Below are 21,592 nucleotides of genomic sequence, written 5' to 3' on the forward strand. Positions count from 1 at the left end.
TTGATATAAGATATAATACAAATTTATGGAAATGAGAAGTATTTGATACATCGCAAAAATAAAACGAGTTAAAATAACAGCAGCATTCAGAAATAAGACTTAGCACCTGATTTGTGTTTCGTTTTGTATCGTTACTATTTGATAACAGAGCATAAAAATGACTTTCATATTCACTATCTTACAATACAATTTTCTAATTTTTACAGTCAGGATGATTCATGTCTGAGCACCATTATTACTCAAAGCAAATGCAGCACGATATAAGTTAAACAATAAACTGTACAAATATGAAGATTTTTATCTTATTTAAATCATTATCGTCGTACTGCTTTCGTTTTGCACAGAAATTTCAATGTTAATTTTTATTTTACGCTATATGTGTACAACAAAGTAATAGTAACAATAGCTTATAATTAATAGTTCGGTATCTGTGTCAGTTTACTGACATGTAACGTAGCATGTAACAGCGGAAATCTATTCAGAATTTTATTTAAAAGCTACCAGTAATTGTGTACAAAAGAAATAATTTAATGCGTCTCGCTGTGTCAAATTTTATGTTGACAATGTATGTTGTAAAATTTTGTATTGATTTAGAAGCTTGCAATGTAAAGGATAAGAAAGTCTGGCAATTGAATAGCAATTCATTGCATGAAAATTGAAGGCGTGATAAGGTAATTTTATGCTATTGCGAAGAGATATTCAATTCATTCCTGATCTCAAAGATCGCAAATGAAAATTGGATTGTATATTCAACACACCAGAAATATTCATTTTCTCGATGTCAATTGACTATCCAATAAATTCTCACATTTACATTATCTGCATGGTATTACTTTAAGCAGTTAAATAATCGATTCCTTCCTCTTTACAAAAGTTTGAATATTTTCAATATTATTTTTCATGTTCCTGTGGTAAATATTACATTTCGGATAAATCGCTGTGATTATGCTAGGTTTATATATAAGCTTAATATTTAAGAAGCAGCTTTGGGATCAATATAATCACAACCGAAAAATACCACAAAAAAAAACGTATATGTTGTATATATAGAAATTTTTCTTAAAAACCATGCACCATCCATTACATGTGTAACATTTGAAGCAAATGAAAACGTATTGGTTTAACCGAATATCTCCGTTAATATCTTTTTTGTTATGTAAAATACATGTCTAATCTAAGATGTAATTCTATTTAATCTTACATAATCATAAGTAGTCAAAATATATATATAGGGTGTTAATTACATACATTAATGTATATAGCGTTGTCTTATATTTGTAAAAATTTTATCATTGTGACAACATTTTGACTGTATTTTATTGGTTCTCTGTTTATATATAATTTCTCTTTAAAAAAATACATAAAAATGGATATTAATTCCTTTCCATTATATCATTATATGCTACATGAAACACACCCTGTATATTTATAATTTTAGATCATGGTGCTTTGTAATATACGTATTTAACACTGCTAGGAAATTAGAAAATTTATTCATATGAGCGACCACCGATTTACTGTGGGCCCCTGCACGCTTACAAAATATCGAGCGATACGTACAGAAGGAAAACCGTATTAAAGTAGTAAATAGTGCTCCAAATCGAAATTCTAAGGGAGTTATTAAACAACGACGAATGTATTTTGTACCTTATTAAAACGTTGCATAAGTTTCTGTTTTTCTACTTAACAAGACGTTTACAATTTTATATGTATTTTATATTTACGAAACCACGACGTGTCACATAAATGTATACTGTATAATTTGCGTCATCAATTGATGAATCCTGTTAAATAGTTTGTTGTTATCCGTAGCTTAGGGGCCCCATATGTAGATATAGTGATAGGCGACAGAATTATTAAATAAATTATGTCATCGATGCCTTGCATAGGTAGTTAATGTCAAATTATAGAATAAATATTCGTTGTCAATTGTAGAACGATATAGGCAAAGCCAGCAGCAATTATTGTAAAGGTTGTTATCGCGTACTCATTGTGCATATACAACAGCTGCGTTCAACTGGTACACACACACACACACACACATACATACACACACATATATATATATATATATTCAAGGTAATAAAAAGAATATTTGAAAAAAGAAAACTGAACATATATAAATTTATATATTCATCTTTCGATACGCTGATACTTATTTCTACATGCGCATTGTCAACGACAATGTTGTTGCTGCTGGTAGAGTCAACTGAGGTACGTAATGAGCAGCCTCTTCTGCAATATTATTTCATATTGTCAAAATAAAGCGAATTTTCAGTAAACTCAATTACATTCAATTCCACTTGACCTAATTAATGAATTTTGTTTGAATATTAATGAGTTTCGAGGATGATCTTAGCCGTGAGAGAAACTCAATGTAATTTCCAGAGTACATTTAAAAACATACGGCCAACTAAAAACGCACGTCGGTGTGAAGCTTTTTTATATTTTCTTCAAAGATTTTTTGCTAATAATAATATGACATTCGTCACAATCTTACAAATATAACATTCAATTATTTTATCATATCACAATTTCTACTTTGTGTAATGCAGAAAGCTGATTTACTGAGACGTTTCCTGGTAGTTGTATAAAAATATACAATTGTTCATGATAATTATATCTATATTCTCTTGGATTATTTTAGAATTCAGAAAGTATTTGATTACAAAAGCATTGTTATCATTGAATAGCGTTTCGTTATAAAGGCGTATCAGCCTTCGATTTATTAAATATTATTTTACTATTCAATAATAATGAATAGATATAGTAGTAAATACTTATTTACTCTATTATATCTATAACAAAATATTTTGTTTTACAACTTTTTTTATGATAGGTAAAGATTCAGGAATATACAGTCTGTTCAATAAGAGCGAACGGTTCCGCACTTCATTAATAGATGACGTACAGATGTTAAGTTTGGTTTTTTCGATTCTCTGAACAGTTCGGAAGAATGCTTTGAGATCATATGGGTAGTGTGACTTGTTTTGACTGTAACAGAGCAAATAACCACAATGAGTGCTGCGTATGCAAGTCGTTTTGAAGCAGTGTTCCTTTGCACATCCGAAAGGACCGAAAATGTATGCAGCTGCCGGGCGCTACATGAAAAAGTCAGAAGGATTCGTCAGGAAGTGGGTGAAACGTTACAACGAAACAAAAAATGTCGACGACCTGCCGGAACGTGGCACCCGACGGTCAACGACGAAAAAGGACGACAAAGCTATCATCAAGATATTTGAGAAGAATCCTGGGTGTTCATTACGACGAGCGAAAAATCTTTTATTGAAAAAGGGTATAGATGTGAGCCTTAATATTATTAGACAACGATTGCTTGATTCCGAATACGGTTGACGATCTAAAGAGAAACAGCCCGTACGTTCTTATTGAACAGACTATCAAAAATGTAATAGAAAATTTTCTGATGCGCAAATATGTATGTATGTGAACGGAATAAGAAAAATCATACATTTTATACAATCTTAAATATTCGATCGTTAATACATTTTTATGTTCTTACATTTTGTTAAAACTTATTGTTTAAATCAAAATCAAGTACGTAAATGATACTTTATATTATCATCATTACCTGAAGTCCATGTTGTTCGATAATGCTGTTGAATTTATATCCTATAATACGCGATTGTATATATAACGCAATTATATATATATATAAAACTTAAACGAATTTATTATATATATTAAATCCATTTATATACCGTAAACTACAAAAATGGATAATAAAACAAGTTATCTTTTCATTATTATTAAAGTAATGATAAGTCATAACCTTTTAAAATTTGTTATATCTTTCGAAAAAAGTAAAATATATTTTTTAATATAAGCTAAAATATTATTATTAAATGTAATAAACTTGCTATAATTTTTCCAAAATTAAAACAACGCGCGTTTATTTGTTCGTGCTGATCTTCCTAGAGTAATCATTTTGTGTTTGTTAATAAATAAATGTTATTTTTAATGTTTCGGAAAGCAACATAGACATTAATATAAAAAATTTTGTATTTACATCTGTAATTACAGTATGACGTTACGAAGAAAAAAGTTGAATGATGACTAAGATTATCATGATCATTAGAATATATAAAATCATGTTGCGTCGCTCTAATTCAATATAGTTTTCAATCTTCATATACCACAATATACGCTGCTTGTAAAAATATCTTTATATAAAGTTTCTGAAAATGTACACTGACAGAATACACTATGGTGATGAAAGCAGTTCGTTATTTAACAAATACCAATGAAATTTTCTTAGCACCCAAGCTGCGTCCTAAACTTGAACGCAGAATTTGTCATTTTCCTTCATGACTTCAATCTGCAGTGACGTGAATCCCATCGTCTGTGTCTCTGACTATGATGTCGGACGAGAGAATAAGCTTGACCTCGGCGTCTTCGTTATGCGTCACAGTTGCATCCTTTTGTACAGCGTTCGTAATGTGATGCTTCTTTCTGTGAGACATCATAGTCGACCTAGACACGAAGGCCTTGCCGCATTCGTCGCATTCATACGGTCGCTCACCGGTGTGTAAACGCTTGTGGATTGCCATCGGACTGAACTGCGTGAACGTTTTGCCACAGACGTCGCATTTGTAAGGACGTTCGCCCGTGTGCGACCGTCGATGGCAACGTAGCGCCGCGCGTCGAGCGAACACCTTCCCGCATATCTCGCATTTGAAGCTCTTCTCGCCGGTATGCATGGTCGAGTGGATCCTTAGATCAACCCGCGTGAGGAATCCCTTGCCGCAGACCTCACAAAGATATGGCTTCTCGCCCGTGTGAATGCGCAAGTGCGTGTTCAGGTAACTCTTGCTGACGAACATTTTGTTGCACACCGCGCATGGATATTGGCGATTGTCGGTGCCGGAGTGTATCTTCTGATGACTTTTGCAAAGGCCTTTAGTGATGAAACCGCGGCCGCAGATCTCGCACATGTACGGTTTCACGCCGAGGTGACGGTTCTCGTGGTCCAGCAGTGACTGCTTCGTCTTGAAATTCTGACTGCATTTCGTGCACGAGTATGGTTTCAGGTCTGAGTGTACTCTTTGGTGTACAATGAGATAGCTCTTGCACTGAAATCCTTTGCCGCACGTGGAGCAGTTGTAGTCAAATTGGCCTGTGTGTGTGGCTGTGTGCTGCGCGAGGCCAATCTTGCTGCGAAACGCCTTCTCGCACGTCGTACATTGAAACGGTTTCTCGCCTGTGTGCTTGCGCATATGTTCCTGTAGCTTGTAATTCGACTTGTACTGCTTGCCGCATTCCGTACACACTTTCGCGGTCCACTTTCGTCTTACCGTCGACTGTTTCTTCTGCCCTTCTTGATTGTCACTGCTCTCTTGCAACGATACTGCATTTAACTGTGCGTCCTTTTTCTCCTTATTGACTACTTCAGTTTTATATACATCGCATTGCTCCTTATGTAAATTTAATCCCTCGACACTAGTAAAATATAAATCGCAGGAACAGCAGCAGAAATGCTGCTCGAAATGTGCGGCTAGATTGGTCGTTTCCACAGCTGCTTCGTTGCAGAACGGGCACATGTACCAGTTAGAACCGGTCTCATCTATGCTAGGGTTGTTAAGCGTAGACTCTAATAACGCGTGTTTCGTTCTCTTCGTGTATTTAACCATTATTTCACAAGGTACGCCATTTATCTGACTTGTAGATGGTAAGTTCATGGAGTCCACATGTTCGTGAGTTCCATTTTCGTTTATACAAGATTCTTCTATTTCACTTTCCGTTTCAGCTTGAGGAGAGACAAAATTATCTACTGGTACCTGAATTATAAAAATCGGAATAGATATAAACAAAATAAAACCATATTACACAATTATATTAAAAGAAGTTTCGCCTGAATTGGGTCAAAAATTGGGTGATAGTAAAAATTTTTTTACTTATGTTTTTTTTATTAAAATTAATTATTTACTACGTTGTTAATATGAAATATGTTCCGCCGCCGGAAAATTATTTTAAATTGGTAGGCATGATATTTTGTCTCTTCATTTTAGTTAGAAATAGTAGATTGGAAAAGGCTATAATGAGGTATAATGAGAAATACAAAGAGATTAGAGATAAGGAAAGAGGGCCAATGTATTTGAAAGAGAAGAAGAAAGATTGGAATTAATAAGGAAAGGAGATGAGGTAAAAGCGTTAGCTAGGCTGAGGTGTGGAAATATGGAGGAGGTAAACAAATATTGGTTAGCAGGAGACAGCAAAAAAAGTGGCCTTTAGCAAGGAGAATAAAACGAAGTGTGTATTCTGTGGAAAAGGTAGGGATAATATAGTACCTATGTAGAGGAATGCGAAGGAGTGAGTGGGAGGTTTAAGGAATTAGGGGAAGCGAATAAAAAAGTTATAGATAGGTTATATGGGGAGAAACTGGACAATTGTAAGGGCAAGATAATAAAGAAATTATGGATAGATAAAGAAATAATACTGAGAAGGAAAAAGGAAGAGAGATAGGGAGATAGTAGAGAGTGGGGATAAGTACTGTGTAGGATAAGAAAGGCTGTGAAGATAAATGTTAAGAAAAGGAGAGCCACCTCCTTGACAACATATGTCAAGGTCAAGGTCATCGGGGGTGGCTCCCCTTTTCTTAACATTTACCTTTTGTCAATCATTTAACATACTTACATTATTTTTGAGTATGTGCTGTGGCTCTTCCGTGGTTAATCTATCTTGCAATCTGTGGTATTCCTGTTTTATTGGATCCGCCTCGTATTTTACATTTTCACAGTAATGTACTATCTGTTCTTGGCTCTGATCTTCAGGATTAATAGAAGTAACATAATTTATCCCTAATTGACTCAAGTGGCCACCCAGATTTCCCACTACAGCAATATCACTATCCAAGTGCATTGCAATTTGATGATTTGAAACCTACAAAACGGTTTACAGATCATAAATTAAAATTCAAATTAAAAAAATAGAACGGTATATTTTAAATTATTCTGCAGCATAAATATTAGCATTCTATATTGCTTTCAGAATAAAAATTTAAATAAATTTCATACTGTTTAATCATAATAAAATAGCATAATAATAAAAATATAAGCTAGCAAAATTTTAATATATACATATTAATATGTGTTTTTGGAAGAGATGTATTACATGTCCATATAACATTAATTCTAATTAATTGCTCTTTTGTATAGCTAATATTATTAATTTAAGACATCTATCAAAATTATCTAACGCCACGTAACATTTATTTTTAATCAGATAAACTATACAAATAAACTATCTCACTTGTGCTAGATTTACATAGTCATATCACACATTATACACAAAATAATGATCATAAATGAACTGTTGGGTTTATAAAAACGAAGTAGATAGAGATTGGTTAATTACCTCTCGTATATGTTCATCAACCATTCTCACGGTATCACCATCTAAACAGTCAATGCCTTGTATATCTGCATCTTGTTGACCTATTTCTTCTTGTGTAACCACTTGTTCGCCACCAGCCAGGTCCATTTCGTCCATTACCTGCATCGTGTGTATAGTAGATTCTGTAGTTTCGTGAGCTACGGCCGAATGGCTTTGTACATTTTCATTATTAATCTGTATGCTAGTCAGGTTTCTCTGAATTGTGCCCATGTTATTCACACTTGCCAAATCGTGCTCGGATAGATGCACAATCTCTTCTTTGCCAATCTCCTTCAACATTTCCATAAACATTCCTTCTGTATGTAGACATTTCTCACGGAAATCAAACAACTGGTCCAGTTTAAACGCACATTCTTCACAGACCACTTTGGGCAGTTGATCTGTCAACGACACCTGAAATTTACAAATTATAATACAATATACAATCCTAACAAGCATTATTTATCCAGTCTTCTGCAGCGCAAACATTAGCATTCTATTTTGCTCTCAGAATAAAAATATAAAATAAATTATATGTCATTTAATCATAATAAAACAGTATAATAATAAAAATATAAGCTAGCAGAGTTTATATGTATATTTTTACAAGACACTCATATAACATTCATTAATTCTAATTAACTGTTCTTTCGTACATAGCTATATAATTTAAAGGTAAGACATCAATTAAAATTATTTAACGCTTTGCAACATTAGTCGAGTACGAAAAAAAGCATACATCTCCAATCTGGAAAGAGAACGAACGGTCGCTAAACGGACGTAGAGATTCGTTCGTTTCGATCCAAAGCGAAGGCGTTTAAAAAACTAGGATGGGAAATTAATTCGCCGCTGTCAGCATGATGCTGCGTTCGTTCATTACGCTGCATCCTTACCTGAACCGGTAGACAGGCCGCTATCTTCTTGTCGATGTTGCGCATCTGATCGCCGGCCTCGAATATCGGCAGACCCATCAAGATGCCAGTCTTGGTCGCACACAGACGGCACAGGTAATCGAACTCCTCGATGACGGCCATGTCGACGGAACCGAGGTCTCTCCTTCCAAACGCGAGTCACCGACGGCGGATGACGCGAGACGAGGGGCGGGGGAAGTCCTCTCGTTCCCAGAGAGCGCGGCGACGATTCGCTGATTCCGCGTACGCGCATCCCTCACGGCGACGTGCCGCGAAATGTCACTTTAAAACGCGTCGCACGGTGAATCCGAATCAGTCCGCGCTACACCATCGGGAGAGTTCGTTCGGTCAAGTGGTTTAAGGCAGGAGTCCAAATCAGTCGAAACTCCCCTTCCCAGAAAGGTTGGAGTTGTCGGCGTCGCCTTCCGTGGAGGAAGACTCGGAGCGAACTAAAGTCAGTCACGTGATCGAGTGATAGGAAGCGCCAAATCCAAATCGTGTAGGCACGCCACACATATGTATTTTCAGGATCGATCTGTGTACCTTGAAACGAAGTGAAAATTAAATACAAAAGTGAACAAAAAGAATTCTAGAATATTTAATAAAAAATATTAGAATATATAATAATTTCATTAGATATCTGTTGCATTGTGTGCCTCCTCGTATTAGATATCTGTCGTTGCCAACGTTATGTTACATCTCGTTTAAAAGGAGCCGAATATTTTCTTATTTTAAGAGTATCATTAATGTTGTCTTTTATTAATTAATGCGAATGAGATTGTTATTTTGAGCTTCGCGCCATACAGCAGTCGCTTTTTTGTATCCTCTTCTTCCAACGTCGAGAAGTTGGTCCACGAATTTAAATATTTGAATTTAAATATTTTAATATTTTTTCATATTTAAATATTTGAATATTTCACCTCGATTTAGGACATTCGGGTCACTTCTTGTCAAAGTGTTCTTGTGTTCCTTCCGTTTTTTTGTAGTTTTTCCATGAATTTTTTATCATTTCTCGTGCAGGAAGTCACGAGCGTGAAGTAATGTGACGTTGTGATTTGTGAACTGTACGCAACTGCATGGTGGAAGTGGTGGAACTGTACGTGAGTTTTCGGCGTGTATCTTTGAACTGCGAGTTCGGCAACGTGAAGTTGTCACATTGCGCCGAAACTCCCGAATAACTGTAGAAGAAGAAGAAGAAGAAGAACTGCGAGTTCGGACACGGCTCGCTCGAAACGACGTTAACTCGCATTCACCGGAAGAATTCGACGAGAATTGTTCTGCGTATTCCACGAAATACGCTTGTGACGTCGTGCGACGTTTATTCACTGCAAGTGCGACTGCGAGCTCGTCGCAGGCACCGGCGAATGGAGAAAGTTAGGTTAGTTTAACTCGTGGCGTTCAGTTTGCAGCTGACAGATACAATGGAGAACGCACCGTCTATCAAAAGCAACAATCCTGCTCCTACAGTAGAGCAGATCAACGCGGACAGGATCACCCAGGTATCTATTCTCGATGATCGTCTCGTTGACGTTTACTGCAAATTATTGAAGATGTGATTCCCCAATTTTGTGATCAGGCAAATTTTCTATTAATTATTACTGTTATTTTTATGTTTTAAGATGTTATACTCCAAATTTTGTGGTCAGGCAAATTTTCTAGCAATTCTTGCTATTGTTTTGTAGATTTGGAATCGCTTTGTGTGATTACATTGGATGCTTTCTGTTTGATCATTCATATATTGGAAAACACTCTGTTACTCACTGGTTGCCAAAATAAAAGAGGATGCTTTCCATTTAATGGCTCAAATCGTTACAAACATCATTTTAACTTTGATATTCAATAAAAAACAAAGATATCATGACATTTGTATTAACTTGTATCACTAAATGGAGAGTATCCAAAAATAGAATTATCGTTATGTTAATTTTTGTTACTAAAATGGAAACTTATGTGATTCTGTTCATTTGTTTTTCTGTTGTTCATTTCTGTTGTTTTGTAGCTTGCGAATAAATACTGGGCACCACACACCACAAATACGCATCTGGCGTTCAACTCGCAAGTAGTAGATGACATTTACGTACAGGAAATATGTGCGTCCAAGTTCTCTGTCCGGAGGATCATGATGCTAGAGTTCAGCCAGTATCTGGAGAATTTTCTCTGGTCAAGTTACAAGGCGGAGAGTGCCACGCGGGAACACACCATGTCAATCGTCGTCATGGTGAATGAAAAGTTTAGGGAGCGGGTGCAAGTATGGGAGGCGTTCGAGAAGAATCCAGTAGAATTCGCCGGATTTTTTCAAAATGTTCTCGAGGCGTGTTTGGAAGAAAGTATAATGGACTTTAATCTGAAGGAACAGACGGCGTTGATAGTGTTCTTGAATCATTGCTTCAACTCCATGGAAGTATCCTTGGTTCGAGAAGAAGCCAAAAGGCTGGTGTCACTATCCATGTGGATCTCCTTGCAGCAAGGCAGACGAGAACTCGAATTTAGAAAATATCCGAAATGGAGAAAGTATTGGAAAATTATAAGGAAAAAAGATAATCCCGAGCATAAAGAAAAACTCGAATGGGAACGCAAATTCTTGCACAAACTTATGATAAAATTTATGACGATATTGGAAACAATTCCTGCAAAAGGTATTTATGAGTATTTTTATACATATTATCCAATTAAATGTTACATTTATTTTTTAGAAAAAAAAATATATTTCTCGATTTTTTAAAATAAAAAGTACCAGAATGGACAAAATCATTTCAGTCAAACTGGCTGAAATCGTGATATTTTGTAGCTTATGAGATCCTGATCAAAAGTCTATAAGCAAAATCGTAAAAATAAATTTTTCTGTAGTACCATTTGAAAGTTGCCATTTTGAGTTTAATTAGACTGAAAAATCTTTCTTTATCTACAGTTTGTTTTTTTAATTGCATAAGCACTTGTGTATAACCATTTTTTATCTACGGTATAATTTGTTTTTTTAATTGTATAGGTACTTGTGTATAGGCATACACTTATGTATATCTAAACATAGTAATGTCAGACTATTCAATAGCCATCGACACGGATATTCACATACCGATACATATATACATTGCATCCATTCTATCCTTCTTTCTTATACACATTGAGAAAAACCTACTTACAATTAGTAATGGAAACTAACATAATTAAATACGTATTTAACTGCATAAATGCTTACATAATGACAAAACAAATTGTAATATGAATAAGCTGCTTTTCAGTATAATTAGACCCAAAATTTTAACTTTCAATGATGTTATAGCAAATATCTGTAGAAGCAATCTCATAAGTTACAAAACACATCATAGTTTCAGCTAATTTGACTGAAATTACTTTTTTCGTATGTTAATGCGGAGTCTGTTTACTAAATTTTGTTAGCAATAAAATTAAACATTTGAAACTTATTTTTAATTAATTACTTTAATTATGGTTTTAATAGGACCTGTACTTCCGGACAAAGTGCGTTACTGCGAGAGATTTTTGGAGCTGGTCATCGACCTTGAGGCTTTACTTCCTACCAGACGTTTCTTCAATACTGTCATGGATGACAATCATCTGGTGGTGCGTTGCCAGTTATCTAATTTGCTGCATCGTCCAGAGGGAAGTTTGTTCGGACAGGTAAGTCATTGTAAAATGTTTATTATCGCAAAATGTAAATAGGGCAGGGTTGGCATTATTTTACCCATCCCAAAAAAACTCAGGGGGTTTTTTTGAGTTTTACCCTTAAAAAAAAATCGCAATTTGGGTTTTTTTTGGGTTTTATTGGAATTGTAGAAAAATAAATTTTTTAAACACATAAAAGGGACGTATTTATAAATATTTAATGAATATATGTATACTAAACTATAACTGAAGTGATATAATTTTAACATATACCAATTTTAAGATATATACAGGGTGAGTCACTTAAGACCGGACCACTGACAAGATAGCAGACAAATAGAATATTTCTGATTTATTTATGTCTATATAATTTGAGAATCGTTTGGGGAAATTTGGGAAAAGCATTTAAACATTTGGGAAATAGTATTTTTCTTATAATTAACAAATTTTATCGTCAAGTTAACAGACAACGATTTTATTTAATGTGTTTTATGAATGGAATGATTAGAAATTATTTGGGGAAGACGGCTTCATTATTATTTTCATTTAGGAAAAGTCACTATTTGGTAATTCAATAGATTTATACATTACGAAAACGAATAAAGCCCGGGTGTAGTAAGTGTAGTACAATGAATATAGTAAACCTAAAATCTTCGAAAATTAATCAATTAAACCCGGATCTAATTAAGCGGGGGATCTACAATAGAGTTTTAAGCCTTAAGCCATAAGAAATGGGCGAATCACAGTCGATTATTCCCCTTGGATTCGACTGTAATTGATCAATTTCTTACGGCTTAAATCTTAAAACATCTATTGTAGATCCGGACTTATGCGTAGTAAGAAATTATGTGTAGTAAGAAATCAACTTGATCATAAACTTAGTTATATTCGACTAATTTTCTTCACTTTCAACTGTGATTGGTCAATTCCTTATGGTTAAATACACTTCAAGAAGAAAAATTTTAATATTTATTTTTTATTTTTGTTATTTTTCAGTAAAAACGGACAGACGGTTTTATGTACATATGTACATGTATGTCAAGAGATATTATGTACATACATACATCTAACAAATATTTAAGTATTTCTTCTAGACATTGCGTTAATTTATAAAATATGTACGTTTATTCATATAATGATTATTATACACACATGCATCTACATATATGTTTCTGTAATTTCTAAGATCATATAATATGTGATAAATAATTGAGTTTGTTTTTAGACAAATTTTCTTCTTCATTGTATATTTTTATGTTCAAAATTTATTACTCCGAAATCCAAATATTCCAATGTTAGACTGCGTTCTCAAACTTCACTCGGACGGTACAATAAATGTAGAAAGCCTTAAGCCATAAGGAATTGACCAATCACAGTTGAAAGTGAAGAAAATTAGTATAATTTAAATTAGTATAATATAAATTAGTAGAATATAATTAAGTTTATGATTAAGTTGATTTCTTACTACACATAATTTCTTACTACGCATAATTAGGTCCGGGCTTAATTGATTAATTTTTGACGATTTTAGGTTTACTATATTCATTGTACTACACCTACTACACCCGGGCTTTGTTCGTTTTCGTAATGTATAAATCTATTGAATTACCAAATAGCGACTTTTCCCAAATGAAAATAATAATGAAGCCATCTTCCTCAAATAATTTCTAATCGATTCCATTCATAAAACACATTAAATAAAATCGCTGTCTGCTAACTTGACGCATGATAAAATTTGTTAATTACAAGAAAAATACTATTTCCCAAATGTTTAAATGCTTTTCCCAAATTTCCTCAAACGATTCCCAAATTATATAGACATAAATAAATCAGAAATATTCAATTTGTCTGCTATCTTGTCAGTGGTTAAGACCGGCCACCCGAGTAACACTCACAGTTTTGGAGATAGGAAAAAATGTTTCAGATGAAAGTGGAATGGTTTCAAGGGGGACGTATTTTGGTCATGTTGTCTTTCTTCTAGGTGGAGGCACTAAAAAGGTCATCTCCATTTTTTTTAAACGAAATTGTATAATTTTTTTTATACAATATGATCCCACTAATCATTCTGCATATAAAAGTATTAAGGTTGTGATAATAAGGTAGTGAATAATAGTAAATACAAAGTAAACTAAATATTACGTGAAAAAAAATATCAAATAATCAATTTTACCAAAAAAACTCAAAAAACCCCAATAAAACCCAATAAAACCTCCATAAAATCCAGTGGGTTAAGTTTTTTTTTAAAAAAAGCCCGGATTTTTCCAACCCTGAAATAGGACAGGTTAAGTAATTTAATTTACGATATTGATTCGAATATTCATTTAGTGAATTTTAATATCTCGTACAAAAAATGGATTTACTATATAGATATAAATATTAAACACAAATACCATTAAAAGTATAAGATCATTTGAGACTCGGTGACACATATTTTAATTATACTGTGCAACACGCTGGCAAACTTGTTCGTAAATTAGCGATATTGCATAATATAATCGATTTTATACTTAAAATTAGATTAAAATCTAAATCAGTACACTTGTGGCAACATGATATGCTATGAACATGGATAAATGCAAGATACTAGACATGTTAAAATTGTGAAGTGATAAAAAGGTTTCGATAAGCGTATATTTTTATAAGGCAAGAGATTGATTTTGTTTTAAGGCACGCATAATCACCAAACATGGAATACGAAAGATGTATGCAATTTTATCAGTGCCATCGTTTGTCGGCTCGAGTTCAACAATCAAAACACATTATATGTTTTTTATATGATGATATTTTATAATTTTTATAATTTTATAAAATTTTTCAATGCCTCGTCGACTTTCCTGACTTTCCTGACTTTTCTCATATTCAACTTGCACATTAACTTGATTATTGCATCATTATTTACAATATATTGCCGCATTGTCCGATATTGTCTCCGACGTATATGTATCTTAATATATTCTTTTCTTGCACGTTTTATGTTTACTTCTCTAAAGTAACGCTGGTACGTGCATAATACTGTTTCTTTCTGAAATAGAGATATATCCACGCATTTTTCACACTTTCTAAAGAATATCTTTTGGTTTCAATATATATGCGCATATATTTATGGTATATATGTCTGGTAAAATTTGCGCGTGAAAGATATACATTTATGAGCTATGACTCTGAGATTGCGATCGTACGATATAAAAAAAGTACAAAGAGTATATTCTCAGAGTATCTTCGAATATACTTATACTTTAACGACTGTATAGAATGCTTCTCACGCTTCAAACACGTTATATGCATTCTTCTTCATTCTGCGAGCGATGTGCGTTTTACTAATCGTGATTTACGCGCTATCCTCATCACTCGATCACGACTCGAATACAGATCACGCTCGTAACACGAGTAATTGTTCGTAAAGCGCTTTAATAACCCGCATTGATAGCTGTCATCTCCTCGCCCCAGTCGAAGCCTTCGGTGTTGTCACCGGAGTCGCAGCAGTTGCACGTTTTCCCGAGTAGGAAAGTGACTCTTCGCTGGCCGAACACGCACACGTAAAGAATGAGCAGTGCCTGCAGCAGATTCATGACGATATGGCAGTAAAAAAAGCGAGAACCAGCCAGCGCTCATGATTGCGTAGAGAAAAACAAACATCCGGAAACTGTACTTCATTTTGTGATGAATTCGGCCGTACGTGCTCATTCGCTTGATCCTGTTTGCGGTCGTCAGTATCAGGCATAGGTCGATCACGATGGTGAATGCGACGCACATGAATATCACGGAGAGCCCGAGCCAGCCTACAGTCTCCTGAGCGGGATAAGTCATGCCGCCTACAGTGGGCTTGTTCGTCTCGAGGGCGAAGTGCGCGAAGATCGCCGTAGCAGCTAAGCAGGCCGTCAAACCCCAGACCCAGGACGAGTAGTAGCAGTACTTCCTGCCGTCGGTTACCCGCAGAAAAACGTTGCGCGACCTGAATGTGCTCCACACGTAGTAGCCCAAGGCGCCGAGCCAGAAGAAAGCGGCCATCAGGAAAACGTACATGATCGTGTCTGAAAAAAAGGACGGAAATTATTTCAATATTGTATTTTCTGGAACACATCCGGCCTGGAAATTTGTTCTGTAATTTGCTTTCGCAGCAGAAGGCCGTTCGAGCGGTCGCACTTATTAATTGGTCCTTCCGTCACGTGCTAAAATATGATTCATTCGAGTCTCTTTAGTCGCTCGGTTTCGCGTGTCTCGCAGATGGAGCTAATGCACTTGAGATGAGAAGGATATGACCGCAAATTTCATTGCCTCGGCATGCAAGAGAAGATAATCCACGGTAATTCTATAAAATGATTTATATCAAGTGTTTCAACTTTGCTGAGTGTACGATGCAGCAGCAGTGCGTCAATTACTGCATTGCTGCATTCTGAAACGCAAGAACTATTTTTTGTGATAAATTTGAATTATCTAGATTTTTCTGTCTACGGACACAGAACGCAATTTCGTCAGAGAATTTAATTAAGTGTCGTTAAATACGTCAGAGATTAGACATCGACACATCAGTTTCGTCACAGGAAAACATTACCGAGAACCATTTGCATCTCCCCGCTCCAAAAGGATCTCTCGAGAAGTCGCGCGTAATCGCAGTTGCGTGTGACTCAACCACACGAAGAAAATGATTTGTTGTTATCGAAACTTCGTTAAGCGAAAACAATCATTTGCGATTCACGTACCGGCGACCAAGAAGCTGACGTGATTGCCGAACTCTGTGAATATCCTGACGGTGGAGGCGCACTGATTGACCATGAGACAGACAGCCATACTGGTGATGATGTTGCCGACGAGGTCGCGCAGCTGTGGCAGCACGAAGTAGACCACCGCGACGACCAGATAGCAAGCCATTGACACGGCGTGGAAGGCAGGATTGATCGCATGCTTCATCAGGTAGTTGGTATCGGTCCAGCGTACAGCAACATCCGGCACGCAAAGCATAGCGTACGTCGCCACCATTCGATCTCCGCTGAGCACGACTTTGTCGGCACAATAATGCCCGAACGGGTAGTCATAGTGTATGGTTGTGTGTTCCTTATCGTCATCATAGTCGTCATCGACATTCAACATCGCGACACCGTAGACGCCGCGATTCTCATCCATGCTTTTTGCCAGATCAACGATATAGTGGCGCAACACACCGGTCGGCAGGATCAACAACCGATCTGGCCCGGATGGATAGTAGTACACGTGCCACTGATGCTCGTCGGAGTCGCATCTAGGTCGTCCGATCTTCAACTCGTACCTGAGTCCAGGAGGAACGTATCCCGTTCTCGCCGCTGCATCTTGTTCCTTCACGAACTCCGGTATCCATTTGGTCTCGTTGGTCTCCGACAATGGTGTACACCGGTCGTCCATCAGCAACTCCTCGAGCTCGCAACATTTGCCGATTCTCACTGTCGTGTCGGCGCTGGCGGATCGCGTCTCGGCGTCGGCGAGCACGTTCCTCGTCTCCCAAGCAACGATGAGTAGCAACACGATCCTTGGATACATGACGCCGAAACGCGGATCCTCTCCTTAAGTTTGCATTCGCGGGTACACACGTTCTTTTACTTTTTCGCCGTCAAAAGAAAAGTAGAGTTGCTGTCGCGTCCGTGTAGCCGATCGATCGTTTCATGAAGCGTTCATCCGTGATTCACTCAGCTCATCGTGACGCGTATCGTGCTTGCTTCGCCATACCTGGCCTTACCGCCAGTGCCTCTCGTCCCACGGTTGGTTACTTACCTAGCTACCCCTGCCAGCGTCCGCCGCCATGACATTCCCGTTCTTCGCTGCATCGTACCTCCCTGGCCCCTCTGCGTCCCTCGACGGCCACAAGCGAGTTTACCTTCATTCCAGCTGCTCCAAAGACACAACGGCGCGCGTCAGCGCTGCACTCACACTCGCCTTTGTGCGCTCCGTTTTCACTTTCGATGATGCATTCTGAATTATTGAATGTCTTAATCTTCAAAAAAATTCAGAATGTTGTGTAATATTCTGTTATATTATTTTGTCCTTTCTGTCTGTAAGATACACGCTTTTTCTTGTCATTTTGTTTCTTCTTCATCAGATTTATCATGGAGGAATTAATGTGCTTTCATCATAACAGGTTTTATACATCCAAAAATTTAATAAGTATTCTATCCTACACTCAGAGAAAAAGCAACTACAAGGGTCACACCTATAAGTTTTATATGTACATTAGTTTATTTAATTATGTATATTAATTTTAGATGTTAAACTGTTGTTATTATTTTATAGCTGCTACTATGTTTTTCTCTGAGTGTATATTGTAAGATATATTTATTGAATGTATAGAAGTGTTAAATGAGATACTTTTTTTGAGACATGTCGGCATTTGATATTTGATATAATAATTGGTATCTACTTTATGGCCCGATTTCACAATATATGGTTACCTAAAGGTTAAAGGTAACCAAGAAATTCATGAATGAATTTCATTGATGAATCTGATGATAACCTTTAATCTTTAGGTAACCATATATTGTGAAAACGGGCCTATGTGTGCTTAAAGTTAAGCGCATACAAATATTTGTCTATCATCAGTGAAACGATATTAATAATTTGAATCTCTGGTGAAAATGTCAAAGATTATCGATAGCTATATCAATGAATGAATGACATGACACTAAATTATCGGACTTATTAAAAGAACTTTATTTATTTTCTTATTTCTTAATATAAGAACTGTTTAAGAAAGAGACGAATCTTTTTAATCAGGGTGATATTTTTTTTATCAGGCATTGATAACTCGGAAAAATTACTCAAAACTTACATATTTTTTGAAACGATTTTATCTTATGAGATTATCCTTATCGAAATTGTCATCACATTTTAGTCGGCATTGTAGGTATAAAAGGGACTTTTCTCTCCGCGATATATTCTTAATCTTATCCGTCAGAATTATCACAAGGTGAGTTAGACAAAATACAAATCATAACAAGAGCATGATATTTCTCGCGGATACTATCACAAGTATTAACGTATATGTTTTGTCAAGTAAGAATAAATATTGATAATAGACGACAATAGCATTTAGATAAAGGATACTCTTTATCTAAATTTCATTTATATTCTGGCATACTTAATTTTCATTCACGTGATAATACAAACATCTCGCCAAGGAAACTGAAGACATTCTTTCATCTGAGTTCAAAAGTTCTATTATAAATATACATACACTGAAAAAAAAAAGATTGGCTGCTGCAGCAAATTAGATGGTAAAATATGGCATAGTATTTTTAATTGGCTGCAGCAGCCAATTTTTGGTTGCGTTAGCCTATCTGCAATGTCAGTATAGGATTTCGATAGACTAACACAACCAAAAATTGACTGCTGCAACCAATTAAAAATACTATGCCATATTTTACCATCTAATTTGCTGCAGCAGCCAATCTTTTTTTTCAGTGTACGACTTAAAGAAAGGATTCTTACGAAATTCCTTGTGGGATTTGTCGATTTAACAATGCTAAAAATAGATAGACCAATAATGATTCTTCTGAGAAAGATAAATAAGATCTTCCGGACTGTGGGCCTCAGTAATTTGTACTGACTTCTCCCCTTTTTGTCGGTCCACTTTCTTTACGGTCATTCTCAAGATGCACGCAGTGTGCGCTAACATGCTCTATTTAATTTCAATGAATTATATATGACAACGGCGCATCTCTTACTTCTCTTTCGTTTCGTTGAACAATCGAGTCATTGTAAACTCACACATCTAGTGATATATATTTGCGAGCCACTTATATGAAGAGATAATAATTGCATCTATCTATAGATTTCTTTTTCTTTTTCTTCTTTTTGTCTCTAATTTTTTATAATTCACTTTTATTCAAATGATCGTTCGATTACACAGGCATGTTACTTTATTATTGAGTCATTTTGATATAATTATAAAAACGGAGAAAAAAGCATAGATATGAAATTCTAACTATGTCGAATGCATCTTTCTTCGCATAACGGCATGAATCAGTATTTCAAAGTCCAGTAAAATATTTATCTTGTTTTTAAAGCTGAAAATTACGAAAACTTTAATAGGAATTGACATTTAATAAAAATTCTCTTTGTCTACATAGTTTTGATAGAAATTTTTATCATGAAAGAATTGCAATATCTATTGTGTATTCGTGATTTTATTGAGAAAGAATATGTGAAACTTCTGCACGTTTGCAAATATTTTGTATTGCATCTTGCTTGATCGAATGGTTGCATTTAATGACATCGATTGTCTCGGAATAATCTAATTTGCTTAACAAATTTCGTTTGTATCGTTGGTACTAGCTATCTGTTTCAGTATCAAGAATTCACCGCAAGAATATAATCAGGTTTGTTGTACGCGGCATTATTTGATACATTTATAATGCTCTATTGGCGGAATGCAACATGCTTGCACAGGATATGAGCTTGCGGACTACCTTACATGGATGGATTTTTCAATCGATATGACATGAATATTGTTTAAATTAAGATATTGAGGATATGAATAATTGTTAATTAAGAGAAATAAATCTATTTTTAGTTAAAGCGAATCTACTTAAATATTCAGAGTGAATTTATATACATATCTAATTCTGCAAACTGCGTACCGAAATCATTTTCGATTTTGAAATGCAATCAGAAACAAAGTAGTAATATCACATATTAAATTGGTAAGCAATTTACTAACTTTTGATGCTAAAATAAGCATTTTAGTCATCCTTAAGTCATCCTTGACATTTTTAATGAATTAAAGGATCAGTTTCGAACTGGTCAAAGAATTCACAAGCAAAGGACCTTTGAATCTGATACGCTCTATACAATTTAAATTAATGAACGTATGTCGAAATGAATGACGCATGAAATTAATGGAAGTGGGACAAGCGCACAGATGTGTGTTTACAATATATTTAACGTGCCTACGGCGACAATTTTAACAAAAATGTTGTCTAAATTTATGTCATTGCGTGAATCATATTTTTAGTAGGAGATACCCTGAACTAATGCGCACATGTTATGCTAATATACGCGGGGCTATTGTCTCGCCCACGGTGAAAGTGTTCAGCAGCCTTCGGACTCGGAATACAAGCGGCTTTTACATCGCAACTTATTGCTCATGGTTTGATAACTTATGCCTTAATGTTTCACTGTTAGAGATTCGTTAAAATCATGATTGGATTCACTTGCGCAATATTTTCACTGCACGCGAGATGTCTCGTGCCGAAGATCCACACGATACGTCATGCGTAGTACTTGCGATAGTTGATAAGGGAGGTGAAAACAATGAGTGAATGAGTCGGATTTACGTATTTTCGTAGGAAAACGTAGAAATGTGGGAACGAATGACTCGTCGTCACGTTTCCGTGAGTGATTTAAACGAGAAACTGTAATTGAATCACGAGCATGAAATGATATTACACACCGATGAGTAATTATCCTTCGTTATATTCTTTCCACGAACTTTACTCCACACATATACAGTAATTAGGTCCAACTTTTGCATAATGTTTACGGAGATTCTTATACAGTGTTTAACAATAATGTACTTCATTACACTAATTGTGAAAACAATACGTTTCACGACAATCGCATTTAAAACATACATTTGTATAACCTAACTCAACAGGCAAATGTCGATTTTTATGTCACTCTTATACTGGTGCTATACAAGTAAAAGA

The 21,592-nt window shown here is 35.5% G+C and overlaps 3 protein-coding genes across 5 annotated transcripts in view; 1 reads left to right on the plus strand and 2 right to left on the minus strand.

Moving 5' to 3' along the window:
- Nucleotides 1-4,197: 4,197 nt before the first annotated feature.
- LOC108722383 (zinc finger protein 2) lies at nt 4,198-8,827 on the minus strand. The gene is made up of 4 exons (XM_018447455.1): nt 8,283-8,827; nt 7,372-7,803; nt 6,652-6,897; nt 4,198-5,795 (listed from the first exon to the last, which is right to left on the minus strand). Exons 1-4 carry the CDS (start codon nt 8,421-8,423, stop codon nt 4,332-4,334), a joined length of 2,283 nt encoding a protein of 760 aa, XP_018302957.1. The 5' UTR covers nt 8,424-8,827; the 3' UTR covers nt 4,198-4,331.
- A 707-nt stretch (nt 8,828-9,534) lies between these two features.
- LOC108722382 (intron-binding protein aquarius) overlaps nt 9,535-21,592 on the plus strand; it is a 40,283-nt gene continuing 28,225 nt past the window's right edge. For all 3 annotated transcript variants that reach the window (XM_018447454.1, XM_018447453.1, XM_018447452.1), the window contains exons 1-3: nt 9,535-9,799; nt 10,300-10,936; nt 11,758-11,936. In XM_018447454.1, the coding sequence (XP_018302956.1) occupies nt 9,722-9,799; nt 10,300-10,936; nt 11,758-11,936 (894 nt within the window). In that variant the 5' untranslated portion in view covers nt 9,535-9,721. The remainder of the gene's footprint in view (nt 9,800-10,299; nt 10,937-11,757; nt 11,937-21,592) is intronic.
- On the minus strand, nt 14,265-17,807 carry mthl5 (G-protein coupled receptor Mth-like 5). Its single transcript, XM_018447457.1, is given in 3 exon segments — nt 14,265-15,506; nt 15,508-15,952; nt 16,622-17,807. Coding segments are annotated over 3 exon segments (1,434 nt in total). The 5' UTR covers nt 17,433-17,807; the 3' UTR covers nt 14,265-15,328.

Source organism: Mycetomoellerius zeteki, unplaced genomic scaffold, assembly GCF_001594055.1.
Source record: "Mycetomoellerius zeteki isolate Tzet28-1 unplaced genomic scaffold, Tzet1.0 scaffold202, whole genome shotgun sequence".
NCBI lineage: Eukaryota > Metazoa > Arthropoda > Insecta > Hymenoptera > Formicidae > Mycetomoellerius > Mycetomoellerius zeteki.

Excerpts from the sequence above, each read along its gene's own strand:
- LOC108722383 (XM_018447455.1), bottom strand. The coding sequence starts at position 8,423 with ATGGCCGTCATCGAGGAGTTCGATTACCTGTGCCGTCTGTGTGCGACC. Across the intron at positions 7,804-8,282 it reads CGGCCTGTCTACCGGTTCAG|GTGTCGTTGACAGATCAACT; the intron begins GTAAGGATGCAG and ends TGTAAATTTCAG. Across the intron at positions 6,898-7,371 it reads TTGATGAACATATACGAGAG|GTTTCAAATCATCAAATTGC; the intron begins GTAATTAACCAA and ends ACCGTTTTGTAG.